The sequence below is a fragment of the Siniperca chuatsi genome, linkage group LG2 (genome assembly GCF_020085105.1).
Source record: "Siniperca chuatsi isolate FFG_IHB_CAS linkage group LG2, ASM2008510v1, whole genome shotgun sequence".
Taxonomy (NCBI): Eukaryota; Metazoa; Chordata; class Actinopteri; order Centrarchiformes; family Sinipercidae; genus Siniperca; species Siniperca chuatsi.
The window spans coordinates 3,372,353-3,386,539 of NC_058043.1; the positions used below are offsets into that span (position 1 = coordinate 3,372,353).

Below are 14,187 nucleotides of genomic sequence, written 5' to 3' on the forward strand. Positions count from 1 at the left end.
AAATCAGACACAGTACTGACAAAGAGTAACGCCTGTCTCAGGGATATCATGTGACAGACATATTATATACACTTATAGGGATCAGGAGTCAAGTATAAATCAATACTTTTGTGCAAATGTAATAATATTTTGTTCATATGTGTGTGATTGCTGTCAATCACAGTTCTTGCAGTGCCCCGACATGTAGCTACTAAAGCACACGTCGGTGTAGCGTCAGCGTCTCCTTAACTACACCTCAGTCCTCCGCATACAACTATAGATCAAGCTTAATGTTCTTCTCACACCAGAAATATTTTCTTTCTGGCAAGTTTCTTCAAAGGAACAATGTCACTAATTTGACAGTTAGCCTTCTGTGAGTCCGGCTGTCTTGTTAGCTCACTAATTCATTGCTACAATACGGTCTATCTAGCATACGTTATCACACCTTTTTCTGCTTTGTAGCCATAATCATTCAAGTCATTATGTTATATCAAATATAACTTTTCACAGTTTCGCAATGGCTTCCAGTAAAAATGTCAAAGGCCAACTGCAACTCTTGCGACAACAAGCCTTCGGAAAGCTGCACACAGTCACTGCACGGTGAAATGGTTCCAGCAAAGTACTCGACCCAAAACCACAAATTTAGTTTTTACGTTTCTGTTTATGTTGAGATTAAACACGATATAACATGTTAATTAGTGAGCTTTAGACGTGTTGGTGGGTGTATTTTTAAACTTTGGACAGAGCCAGGCTAGCTGTTTCCCCCTGCCTCCAGTCTTTATGCTAAGCTAAGCTAACAACATCCAGACTACGGCGCTGTACTCAACGCACAGACATGATATCGATGTCAATCTTCTCATCTCACTCTCGGAAAGAAAGCAAATAAGCATATTTTCCAAAACAATTTCTGTCAAATAATCTCTTTTTTCCACATAGCTTACAAACAGCTGAGCTCTGCGGTGTTGGTGGTAAAAGCCCGGCCGTGCTTACAGACAGGAAATGCTTACTGGCGTTGATAACAGATAGAGACTGTATAGTTGACAGCATGCATCTGCTGTGTGTGTGTGTGTGTGTGAGTGTGTGTGAACTGCCTTTGTGGCCAACAGTGTCACTTCCTGTCTCTCAGTTTGACAGTTGATCTGCTTTCTGCAGAGTTCAGTCTGCTGATACATTAGAAACTGCCACCTATCGCTGTTTAACTTTTTGATTTTGCATATTTCAACCGGACTGGTGAGTTATTCTTCTGTTTATTTTACTTTCCTACTTTTCTGCACTAAAAAATTACTATTGAATCTTGGTGTCTACTTATTATTATTTTACACTTGTTTCCCACCAACTCTTACCAGGTGTCAACATCTATTAACTGCGTCAGTATTCGACTGAATGGTGAAGCTAAATAAATACATTTTCAGTTTCATTTTAAAGACTGCAAAATTAAACTATAAAATTGCTGAGTAGGATTAGTGGACGCAGGGTGCTGTGAACGTTTACAACTCAATTTTACAACATAATGTTGCTTTTAACTTGATATTGTCAGTGACAGAAGGAGGAGCTGAGCATTTCGATGTGTGATATATGAAGCATTTAGGTTGTGGGAGTCCTTGCAATTAAAAAAATGTTTATGTTTTGAGGGAAAACAGCGTGTGTGTAATTCACACAAATTATAATGTCTAAAAAAGTAAAAAGAAAATCAAAGGTTTCATTTAAAAAAGTGTAACTACATTTCAGAGGGAATTATTGGACTTTTTACTCCACAACATTTATATGACAGCTGTAGTTACTAGTTATTTTACAGGTTGAAAAAGTTGCTACAAAACATGTCATCGTCTTATAAAATATTAAACTATGATGCATTGTTACAGATGAAAATGCCCATAAAGTTGTTAAAATGTACACCAGCTCAACTAGCTGCGACATTAAAATGCTCCTCACAAATTAATGCATCGATAATAATAAAATAATCCTATAATGTAATATATCTAATAATGTAAACCTCTGAAATGGACCATTCTGCATAATGATGCATTATTTAACAGTACATGGAAGACATGAAACATGTTAAATTGTGATCTTGTCCTACAAAAAGTTAAATATTAAAGCGAAGTCTTTTAAAGTCTGAATGAAGTTTCTGCTTGACAGAATATGTGGAAGTAGAGAAAGGAACAGGTTTCTCATTATGCATAATACTTCCTCTCTGTTCGATTTAGGTTCATAACATAACAAATATTCTAAAATGTTTTCTGCGTGATTCCTTTTCACTTCATATCATCTTTATAAAGTCACCTCTGTGCTGTATGTTGAGGCTGTTATCACGTGTTTGAACTAGATTATAATGAGGCTGCATGTAAAAGTGTCAAGCAAACATTTTCGCTTTCAACAAAACCAACCGCAGGGTTGTTTTTTTCCCCGTCAGTGTTCATTTCTTAGTTTCCCACGCTTCATCTACCTCAGTTTCTTCTTTTTTTCTGCATCTGTTCCCCCGTCTTTTTACAGCACGTCCCTTTTATTTATCTTCTAAAATATTGTTAATCATCTGAAGTTAAAATGAAGATAGCTGCCTTCAATGCCAAGAACCTGGGATGGAAGAAAGTCACAGACAAGACTGTCGTCTGCTACCTCACCAAGGTAACTCCTTGACAATGATTTTATCAATGGGACACCAATGGTAACAACAACAACAACATATGAACACAGTGAACGTTGTGTTGACTGTGTTTCTTCCAGATCATGTCTCAGTACAGCGTGGTGATGATACTGGAGGTGATGGATAAGAGCGGTAAGGCCATGGAGAAGTTACTTAAAGACCTCAACAACACCGGGTGAGTTCTCTACACCGTAAAACATGTTATGAAGAAGATTCTTTTAAAAGCTCCTTTTCTTAAACACATTTCCATATTTCACAATTTGATTTTTAACAGCTTGGAATACAATAATGAAGCCCCAAAGCATTTTAAGCATCTGAACGCGCAGCTGATTTGTTAATAAAAGAAATAACCTGACAGACAAGGAGCATGATTAAGCAAGAAGCAAAATGTTGGCCGGCACAGCAGAGCTTTAATTTCAGGCCAACAAAAGTTCAACTACCATGCCGGAGAGGTTGTAATGTTTGGATGTGAAGAGGCTTCTCTTGGAGCCTCACCAGAATTTTAAAGTATCAAAGTTTGTCTGAGAGATGGAACTATAACACGCGAAGTCATTAAAATCCTCAAAATTAAAATCAGTCCAATACTTACTTACTTTTTAATACTTTTTATCTAAATACCCACAAAACTAATGACATTCCCATCAGCTGCACTTTGTGTTTAGTGCTAATTAGCAAATGTTAGCATGCTAACATGCTAAACTAAAAAGGTGGTCATGGTAAACATTATACCTGCTTAGCATTAGCATGTTAGCATGCTGATGCCAAATGCTAAATAAGTGCAGCTTCGCAGAGCTGCTAGTGTGGCTGTTTGACACAGTACTGCTGTGTTTAGGCTCTGCTGCTGGTGGGGAAAAACCCAAAGGACGTTACTACACATCTGAGACACACACAAACGTCATGTAGCTAAATAATAGTTTGTGTTATTTCTGTTTCCCTCAGCTCCAACCGAAACCATCCCTACTCCATGATCTCCAGCTGCCAGCTGGGACGAGACACCTACAAGGAGAAGTTTGTTTGTTTCTACAGGTAGGAGAGCCCAGGTCCTCTCTCACTCCGACATTAATAAAGCCATTACGAAGTGTTGTGATTTCCAGTGTATGGGTTTTACATTCAGTTTGTGGTACATGTGGTTCGACTAGGTGCTGGTTATGGCAATAACACGTACTGAAGAGAAGATGACTGCACTCTTTAAGCTTTTGTTACTGATGTTTGGACCACATCTGGTCCTTCTCAGGGCTAGCTCATGCAGCATGTAAACAAACACATCCCTTTCTTATTGCATGTCTCAGAAAGGATGAAGTGACGCTGAAAGCTTGTCACCAGTATGAAGATAATCAAGCTGGAGATGTGGACGCCTTCGCCAGAGAGCCCTTCATTCTGCGCTTCAGCTGCCCAACTACAGGTCTGTGCTCAGTACTGCATGTTTCTGTAAGTATTGTGTCTTTTTGTCTGAATGTTTTTAAGTGTCTGTATGACTGTATCTGTGTATTCCAGTTGTGAAAGACCTGGTTCTGATCCCAGTCCACACCAAGCCAGAGGACTCGTTGAAGGAGCTGGACGAGCTGCACGACGTGGTCGATGCTGTCAGGAAGAAGTGGGGAACTGATGTAGGTTTGATAGTTTGATTATTTAAGTTAAATTAAATACGTGAGGGTGAATATTTTTAGCTCCTGGTGTCCAGGTACTTAAACACAACAGCAAATATTGTCTTAATGCTTAAGTGTGATCTTATATGGGGTGAGTTAAATAATCAATAGACCAGGATATTGCAATACACCAGTGTTTGGTCCAGAATGTTTTTTTTGTAGTATTTAACCGTAGTTATTATAAGACAAGTGTTCTGTCTCTTTACTGCAGATGTTTCAACTCTGGAAACTGTTCTGCTCTCTGACAGTTCAGCCTTTTTGCCTTTATGACTGTTTAATATTTGAATGATCACACATATGTAAATGAGAGTGTGATAAAAAAAGGCCAAGACTGTGCATGTTGTCGGGCACCTTTTGGTTTCATGTGTCTATAATGTCTTTATAAAACTGAAGGCACATAATGATGCACTAAATTAATCAAGAATATGATTGAGTTTTACCCTTTTAGATTTATTTTCATCCGTTTTAGCAGTACCGTCTGTTCTTTTACGATACACTTCGCGACTCAAATTTGGTATAATGTCATCCAAATGTGTTATTTCTTATATTTCCCCTAAATTATTTGGTAGTCACTGTTGCTATAACAAACTCAGGGAGTGTAACTTTAAATACCTAAATTAAATACTAAGTTCACTTTCTGGGCTCTGTTTGTGAACGGCCCAGTCTGTCGGGGTCGTGCCAAATGCACTTTTGGTAATTTCGCCGTCTGGCTCGTCTGTCGCACCTGGATACAGGATACAGTATCGTACATTACAGGCGGACGTGTCAGAGGCTGTGACAGTCATGCCCAATCACAGTTACTAGAAAATCTAACCCAAACATTGTCTTAACATCACATTAAGTTGCTCATCACAGCCACGTGTCTACCTGCCAGCTGTGAAATGTAACTGAGTACATTTACTTCAGTATTTCTATTTTCTGCTACTTCATACTTCTACTCCACATCAGAGGGAAATATTTACTTTTTATTTCACATTTATTAGACAAAACATATGCTTATTTGACATGATGCAGTACTATACTACTAATCCAGCGAACAACAACATTAAAGTGCTCTTACATGCATTTGTTAGTGATAAAAACAAAATACAATATTGTATATATAATAATATAACACTGAATAATGAGTACTTTTGATACTTTAAGTACATTTTGCTGATAATACTTCTGTACTTTTATTTAAGTAACATTTTGAATTCAGGACTTCTACTCGTAAAGGATCTGGGCACTTCTTCCATCACTGCTACCTGCTGTAATTAAAAATGTGGTGATACTTTGGCCAGACCCGTTAAAAAAGGAAGGTGATACTGTTGCTATAGTTACCTGGTGTTTTGGATCATGGAGACACCGGAAAAAGGACTGGCAGGAACGTAAACAGTCCTAAGGGAGTTATTAGCGGAGATATGAGTTTTAATCAGTCTACAGTTTTTCATGGAACCGTGTGAACTGTTTCGTCCGTCTCCAACGCGGCTGTTTATTTGAAGTAGAAACTGTAAAATAATTGATCGTAGTGTACCAAGTGTGATGTGTACATAAGTCCAGAGGCTTCTGTGGTTATTTTGCAACACACAAAATTTAACCGGTGATGTAATTGTGGTTTAGCTAAGATTGACTTATTCTTTATTTTGTCTTAAAGCCATAATCGGAATAAAACTTAGAACGAAAAGTGGAACTGACGAGAAAGAAAACTGTAAAACTGTGTTGCGACACCAAAATAGAGCCCCTTAAATTTGCTGGAGGCCCCCTGGTGGCGGAGGGGCCACAAGCAGCCACTTATTTTTCTGTCTGGCTCTGCAGGACCACGAGTTACTCTGTGATTCTCACCTGTAATGCAAACACGCGGGCAATCACTGTACTAAAGTCCTGGTACTGTTATTTAAAGAGTGACTTATCACCGGGCTGAGGAGCTGTGTTTCGCTTCCCTCTCTGGTTGAAGGTTTCAAGCCTGTTTCACCTCTGACCGCACCCAGCGGTGATGTCACGGTGTCCTGGAGTACACCTGTACGTCACTGCAGCAGCAATGTGAGAAGCTAAACCACTGGAGTTCAGTAAAAATCAGATTTTCAGTGGATGTTAAGTTAAACTCTTTAAGTTAATTTTGGTTGTTACTCAGATGTAAGCAAACTTTAGTAACAAGCATCTAGAACAACTTATATGATTAAAGTAAAAAATACCTGAACAGATCTGTACATAGTGTTTTTTCTATTATGAAGCGTAATGGTTTGTTATTTCTTTTGCAGAAAATTATGATTTTGGGGGACTTTAACGCAGATGGACGTTATCTCTCCAAGAAGAAGAAGGAAAAGATCCGCATCTGCGCTGCTCCCTACCATTGGCTGATAAACGATGATGTCGACACAACGTCTAGTAACTGTAATGACCACACCTACGACAGGTGAGACACATCTCAGCGTGTGTTTTTGTCTCGTTTAAATTACCTGATTGTTTTTAAAGCTCGTGACGCATCTGCTGCCAACAGGATCGTGGTGTACGGACAGACCACGCTGGACGCCGTCGTCCCCGGCTCGGCCAAGTCTTTCAACTTCCAGAGAGAGTTCAACCTGACTGATGAGGAAGTAAGACTCAACACTCATGTTTGTGTTGATCAGCACAGCTTCAAACCTCTCCATCACTGACAGTTCTCTGTATTTTAAATGAAAACACCGGCGTCACTATTCAAAATGACTACATTTTCTTTCCTAGACGCTCAGTGTCAGTGACCACTACCCTGTGGAGGTGGAGCTGAAGACCAGCCAGAAACAAACAGCACCGAGACAAAGGAAGATAGCTGCTCCCCGAACCACAAAGACAACATCCACCAAAGGCCGGACTCAGGCGAAAGGTATCAGTCACACACATACTGTGTTTATATTTGGCTTTCACCTCGTACTGTTTTGCATACGGGTGGAACTTTTTAATCAAAATGCATTTTGATTTGATTTCAGTTCTTTCAACAAAGATTGAATTCGTCTTAAATCTCACATTCTGACCGACATTAGATTCAATGTGATCAATCGCAACCTTTAATTATTTAGTTAAATCAATTTCAGCATTAGAGATACCTTGATGTCAAATCGATGCACAGTGATGTAGAAGTACTTTTACTTGAGTAAAAGTACCAGTATAACAATGTAACGATACTCTGTCACTAGTAGAAGTACTTCATTCATAATCCTACCTGAGTAAAAGTGCAGGAGTATTATCAGCATAGATTGTTAATACTGATGCATCAATGTTAGAGCAGCGTTTAACTGTTGTAGCTGCTCGAGGTGGAGCTAGTTTTAACTACTTTATATACAGTTAGCTAGTTTAGTCCAGTGGTTCCCAACCTAGGGGTCGGACCCCTCCAAAGGGTCATCAGATAAATCTGAGGGGTCATGAAATTATTAATAGGAGAGGAAATATTTTTGTTAGATATCGAATAATTTGTCCTAGGTCCCACCCAGTTACCTAACAATAACTTAAAAGAAGGAAATCATCTGAGACGTTTTGAAGGAAAGTTTCTCTGGCCCGCAGGAACATCTTAAAGAATACATTTAATTAACTGATCATATGTTTTAATGTAAAATCTAAAAATCAGAAAAATAACCAAAGCTGTTAAATACATGTAGTTTAGTAAAACGTTCAATATTTCCCTCTGAAATGTATCAAGTAGAAGTATGAAGTAACAAAATAAAACGCTCAAGTACAAGTACCTGAAACAATGTTCTTAAATGTAGTTAGTTACTTTCCACCACTGGCGATGCATCAGTGGTTTAAACCAGTAATTTTGCTTTTGCAAAGTAAAATTTACACTCACAAGGAGGGCAGCAAGACGGCCACCACAGAATTCATAATATACATTAATATACATGTGTTGCTCAGTTTTTAAGTATGTCTTAGAATCAGAATCAGAAATATTTTATTGATCCCCGAAGGGAAACTCTTTGTTACAGCAGCTCGCCTTTACGTCAGTGCACACAGGAGAAAGTACTAGCAAAAAATAATATATATATATATATATATATATATATATATATATATATATATAATACAATACACTATAAAAACTATAAAAACAGGTCAGAAAATAAATGAAGTACCAAAGAAAGGTCCTCACATGCCGGTATGTACACTGAAAGCTGCGGTGTTTCTCCTGTCCGTACTGGCCGCAAAGTGATTTCAATATAAAGTGATGGGAGAGAAAAAAATTTCCTCTTTTTGTGCAAAAATTCAAAGTTAAGCTGAAGTTAATGTGTAGCTTCAGCAGTTTGTGTTTTTAGTGTGAAATTTCCTGTTTTGTTAATATCTCTTCATGAGGACATTTGGTACTAAAAAGACAATGAGTTTAAAGGCTTATCAGACACCAAAACACTGCACAACGGTTTGTAATACAGAAATAAAATAAATCACAGTGACCTTTAACGCTTTCAATGTACGTGTATATATGAGCACATCAACCTATCCTTTAATGTTTGTTTCTGGGTCAACTGCACGTTTCAGTTTTGTTCTGTTGATGCAAATTGAACACTAACAGGAACACAGGAGAAGAAGGCCGAGCGGGCGGGACCACAGAAGAAGAATATGACAACAAAAATAAAGGGAGGGCAGTCAGACACGGCAGCCAAGAGACGACGTTTGAACTAATGATCAAACAATAATTTTAAAGAAATGTAGAGCTACAGCCAGATTATGTATGTATTTTATCATTTCCTCTCTCTCTCTGAAGCACTTTGTTTTGATAACTGCTTTATAAATAAAGTTTATTATTATTCTTATTATTTGAATCGACCACTGCTCAACTTCGGTAGTTTATTTTGATACCCAGTAGCACAAACATCTTCTGTTTTGAACTCACTTTATTGGCACGTGAAGATTGCAAGAAATCTTACTGTAAATTATATTTTTTCAGAATAAAAGATGGTCATCATTCGTATTCATGACCAGCTTTTAAAGTCCAATTGGAAATCTTGAATTTAACCTGATAAAAATCATCAACACATGCCAATTTCACGTTCACTTCAAAAGAGGACCCCAATGCAGGACTCTAGGCAGGCAGGTTGAAGAACAAAAGATGAGTTTATTACTTTCTGAAATGGCAACACGACTTAGAGCGGCTGAGAAGTCCAGGTAAGTAATCCAAAAAAAGACCAACACGAGGGTAAAACCACACAGAGGCGCAGGAAACAGGACAGGACACGCGGTACAAGGGCAAGCAAACTAATCACAAGCAGGAAGTAAACTACACAAGACACATGAGGGAGAACGCTTAAAAATAAAACAGGAAATAACAGAACAATTACAGTTTAATTACATATATGAAATGTTTAGCATTTATACAATATCTACATATGAATTTGAATTGTTTATTTGATGTAATGAAGCCAAGGTGAATCTGTGTAAAAGTGTTTTTCTGTCAGTTACCAACTGCAAACCTTGTGCCCAACTGTTCTCACCGAGGTTTTGACGTTGAAATATGATAGAAATATAATATAATATGAAAGAAGTAATGGAAGTTGTATACTTAGATACTGAAAAGGCATATGACTCTTTGTGGAAAGAAGGGCTACTAATTAAAAATGAGTCAGCTTGGATATTAGTGTTTTATCACATCGTACTTTCAGGGTTAAAGTAGGATCAGATATGCCTTGTGAGTTTAAAATAGAAATTTAAAAAAGTGTAACTAGCCCTATCCTTTTCAATATTATGATATATCATTTATCATATTTAGGGATGTAAATAGAGATATAAGTCCTTCACTATATGCAGATGATGGGGCAATTGGGAAAAGAGGGAGAAATGTTAATCATGTGATTAAAAATCTTTACAGATTGTTGAAAGTCGGTCATATAACTGAGGTTTCATGTTTATATGTTGTTTACACGAAAGAAAGCACCACTTCACGCTGACTTATTTCTATATGGACAACTTTTAAGAGAGAGAGTGCCAGAATTCAGATTTTTAGGGTTATGGTTTGATGAAAACAACACGTGTAATTCTCATAAAAAAGCACATAGAAACAAAATGTAAGAAAGCTTTAAACCTCACGAGGAATGTATGCGGTTGTGACTGGGGGGCTGATAAACTACCGCTGTTAAATATATATCAGGCACTAATAAGATCCACTATTGATTATGGAAAAGTCTGTAAAACTATTTTTTTTTTACAAAAATTAGACTCCAACTCCAATAACTGCTCCGGCAGAAGCTGAGGTATATCTTAGACGAGATCAGTAGCGTAGTAGCTCTTAGAAGAAAAGAAGAACCGGTCAGTAAGAGATAATATTCATCATATTGTTAAAGATCATGTTCAAAGACAATTATGTAGATTTTTGACAATAAATACAGATGGTTCAAATAATCCTGACGACGGGCATGTGGAAATTGGTGTATGCATATAAGGGAATTTAATGTTAATATATATATCACAGGCTGACTGACAACTTGTCCATATTTTCAGCAGAAATATCTGCAATCATGTTTGGCCTTCAGTGGATAGGCGAGCGGTGCAGTACACTCCGATACAGCAGGGGGCGGTATGCACCTTTAAAGTTGGTTTGCGAGCTGCCAATAAACACGAAGAAGAAGAAGAAAAAAAAAAAAAAAAAAAAAAAGGAAAAAAAGTAGAAGAAGAAGAAGAAGAAGAAGAAGAAGAAGAAGACCCCCAACAACAATCGGATTCACCTTCAGAGCAAACTAACCGTGAATTTTAACTGGCGAACTTTTGTATTGTGACCACAGACTGTATATACAGATGATTGGGACGCTACTTGGACCGCAAAAGACGACGTTTCACCGGGACACAAGTACAGACAAGAAGGCAGATTGAGAAAGGCTCATCAACTTTCTCTGAGTTCAACTACAGGAGAGAAAAGTGGAAAACTACAACACTGCTGCGTCGACCTGCTGACACTCCACACACTGAATGTGAGTTTGACTAAAAACAGGACTCAAAGTACATTTTGGTTAAGTTAGTAGAGGAGGGAGGGGAGCCATTGACGCCGCATTGCTCGCTCGCTTCGCGCCCGTTGCTGCGATGCGTCGTCAACGTGTCCGCCATATTGGACCGGGCAAAAAGCACTATAATAACAGTAGTATAGTACTTAAAATCTTGATAGTTAGGCTGTAGTCGCTGTATTTAAACTTAAATTATTGCATGCTCATTAGTCAAACATAAACAACTGCATTCAGACTCCTACATAGTATTTGTAGTATAAACAAAGAAGTTGCCCTGTCCAATATGGCGGCCATGCTGACCAACGATCCAGCGGCCAATGTGGCGTCTACATGTATATAAGTCTATGGCTGTGACTGACTGTACTTTCTGTCTTCTGTGTTTTCAGCTTCACTCAAAGACAAAATGGCTTCCAGATCAGAGGAACAACTCTGCTGTCCGGTCTGTCATGAGGTTTTCAGAGATCCTGTTGTTCTGTCGTGTAGCCACAGCTTCTGTAAAGACTGTCTGCAGAGGTGGTGGAGACAGAAACAAGCGCGCCAGTGTCCCGTTTGTAAGGCAATATCGTCAAAGGCAAAACCACCTGTTAGTCTGGTGTTAAAGAACCTGTGTGAGGCCTTCTTACAGGAGAGAGATCAGAAAGCTTCAGAGGCTCTCTGCAGTCTGCACGCTGAGAAACTCAAACTCTTCTGTCTGGACCATCAGCAGCCAGTGTGTCTCGTCTGCAGAGATTCAGAAAAACACACCGACCACAGATTCAGACCCGTCGATGAAGCTGCGCGACAACACAAGAAGGAACTTCAGGAAATTCTGCAGTTCTTAAAGGATGACTTACAGATTTCTGAACAAGTTAAAGATGAGTTGGAGCAAACCGCAGAACACATTAAGGTCCAGGCCCGACTCACGGAGAGGCGGATTAAGGAGCAGTTTAAGAAGCTTCACCAGTTTTTAGAAGAGGAAGAGGAGGCCAGGATGGCTGCATTGAGGGAGGAAGAGGAGCAGAAGAGTCAGATACTGAAGGAGAAGATGGAGGCTCTGAACAGTGAGATAGCAGAACTTTCAGGCACAGTCAGAGCCACAGAGGAGCAGCTGAGAGCTGAAGACGTCTCATTCCTGCTCAACTACAAGGCTGCAGTGGAAAGAGTCCAGCAGCGCCCCCTGTGGGATGATCCGCGGCTGGTCTCAGGAGCTCTGATAGACCAGGCCAAACACCTGGGCAACCTGACCTTCAGCATCTGGAACAAGATGAAGGACATGGTCTCCTACACTCCTGTGATTCTGGACCCAAACACTGCTAATGCAGAACTCATCCTGTCTAAAGATCTGACGGGTCTGAGAGGAGTAGAGAAGGACGAGCAGGAGGATGATGAGGAGGAGGAACAGCAGCAGCAGTTTCCTGACAATCCAGAGAGGTTTGCTTCTTGCTGGTCTGTCCTGGGCTCTGAGGGCTTCAACTCAGGGACTCACAGCTGGGATGTCGAGGTTGGAGACAGTACAGACTGGTTACTGGGTGTGTCAGCAGAGTCTGTCGAGAGGAAAACACTCATGCAGTCTGAATTCTGGACAATAGGGTTCGATGAAGGTAAATACTCAGCGTGGTCACCAACAGATCCACCCACTGATCTCCGAGTGCAGAAGAATCCTAAGAGGATCAGAGTGAATCTGGACTGGAACAGAGGAACGCTGTTGTTCTCTGATCCTGATACTAACACACACATACACACCTTCACACACACTTTCACTGAGAGGATGTTTCCATACATTCACACTGGGGATGACATGAAGATATCACCACTGCAGGTCTGTGTGACAGTGAAACAGAGCAGTTAGAGATAAGGAGGATGATTACGTTCATGATGTTTTTTATGTCTTAAAGGGAAAAGCCACTCGTTGAACCAGACCGTTCTGTCTGCTGAAAAGCCGATAAAAAGATTTCTTTAATAAAGACTAACTGTGCCAACTTTGATGACAAACATTTCCTTTAATTGGAAGTGGACATGTTTGATGTGTGTTAATTATTAATGCCTCCTTCAGTATTTGAATACATTTGTGACATTTTGCACGTTTCCTGTATGGGGTCTTAAGATACGTCATGTGGAGTTTGTGGTCTGGTCTGAGTAAGTGCACGACGTGTTGACATGACTCCAATTGTCTCATGCTGGAAGCATTTTAGCATCATCTACAGGTGACCTGAAGAAAACACAACAAAATGTTCTGTTATGTTTGCTGAGACATCAACGGTTTCATTTGATCTCACGTGACCTGAAACCAGAGAACTGAAACACAAACCTGTGATGCCATGAAGACGTGAAATTAGGAGCTACTGTAATGAGAGTGCACTGTGAGCGATGCAGTAGTACAAATAGAAAGGAAGAAACATTAAGACGGTTAAAAATGTCAATGTTTGGGGTTTTCATACGGTAATAATGTGGATCAATAATGAGGCCTGAGAATGAACCTTCATCACAAAATATTTTCACAATACGTGTCAATTTAAAGATGCAATATTAAAGAATGTGAAGCAATTTCCATGCATTAATCGTGTTGTATTGCCAATGTGTGAACGGATTGTAACGCAACTTAAAAAATGAAACTTTCCACGACTCTCGGTTAAACAGCCTGTGGTCTGATTTCATGTGTCAAGGACTCGGGGTGGGAAAATTCAAAGGATGTGATGTTTATGCGCGCTCCCGAGTACCTTTTCTTCTGCACCCCTAAAGTGCCAACAGTGGTCAACACTAGCTAACGTTAGCTTAGAAGTGGAATCCACTAATGTCAACAAATGGCCGGCACACACCACAATACATAGTCCTACACAAAGTCAAACTCTGTACAGCGTGACTGAGTTGCAGCTGGCTGGCTAACCTTAGCTTGCTCGCTAACATTATTGCTAGCAAAACACTATCTAATCAAAGTGGGCCGGCCAAGCATCTCTCTGGCTCGCTATTGCGGCTTACATTAAAACAGTTAAACACAACATTTAAT

At 39.4% G+C, this 14,187-nt stretch overlaps 2 protein-coding genes across 4 annotated transcripts; both read left to right on the forward strand.

Moving 5' to 3' along the window:
- Nucleotides 1–1,050: 1,050 nt before the first annotated feature.
- Nucleotides 1,051–9,029, forward strand: LOC122870145 (deoxyribonuclease-1-like). Of its 3 annotated transcripts, none has more exons than XM_044184017.1 (10): nt 1,051–1,209; nt 2,519–2,604; nt 2,704–2,798; nt 3,563–3,649; nt 3,913–4,025; nt 4,118–4,230; nt 6,510–6,664; nt 6,749–6,845; nt 6,973–7,111; nt 8,786–9,029. In XM_044184017.1, exons 2-10 carry the CDS (start codon nt 2,524–2,526, stop codon nt 8,893–8,895), a joined length of 990 nt encoding a protein of 329 aa, XP_044039952.1. In that variant the 5' UTR covers nt 1,051–1,209; nt 2,519–2,523; the 3' UTR covers nt 8,896–9,029. The 3 variants fall into 3 exon arrangements, with proteins under 3 accessions (XP_044039952.1, XP_044039944.1, XP_044039962.1); XM_044184009.1 differs by having other exon boundaries at nt 1,052–1,209; nt 2,473–2,604; XM_044184027.1 differs by lacking the exon at nt 1,051–1,209 and having other exon boundaries at nt 1,269–2,604.
- Nucleotides 9,030–10,367: 1,338 nt separating this feature from the next.
- On the forward strand, nt 10,368–13,727 carry LOC122870079 (nuclear factor 7, brain-like). The gene is made up of 2 exons (XM_044183812.1): nt 10,368–11,174; nt 11,591–13,727. The coding sequence occupies exon 2, from the start codon at nt 11,608–11,610 to the stop codon at nt 13,030–13,032; it is 1,425 nt and encodes a 474-aa protein (XP_044039747.1). The 5' UTR covers nt 10,368–11,174; nt 11,591–11,607; the 3' UTR covers nt 13,033–13,727.
- Nucleotides 13,728–14,187: the final 460 nt, after the last annotated feature.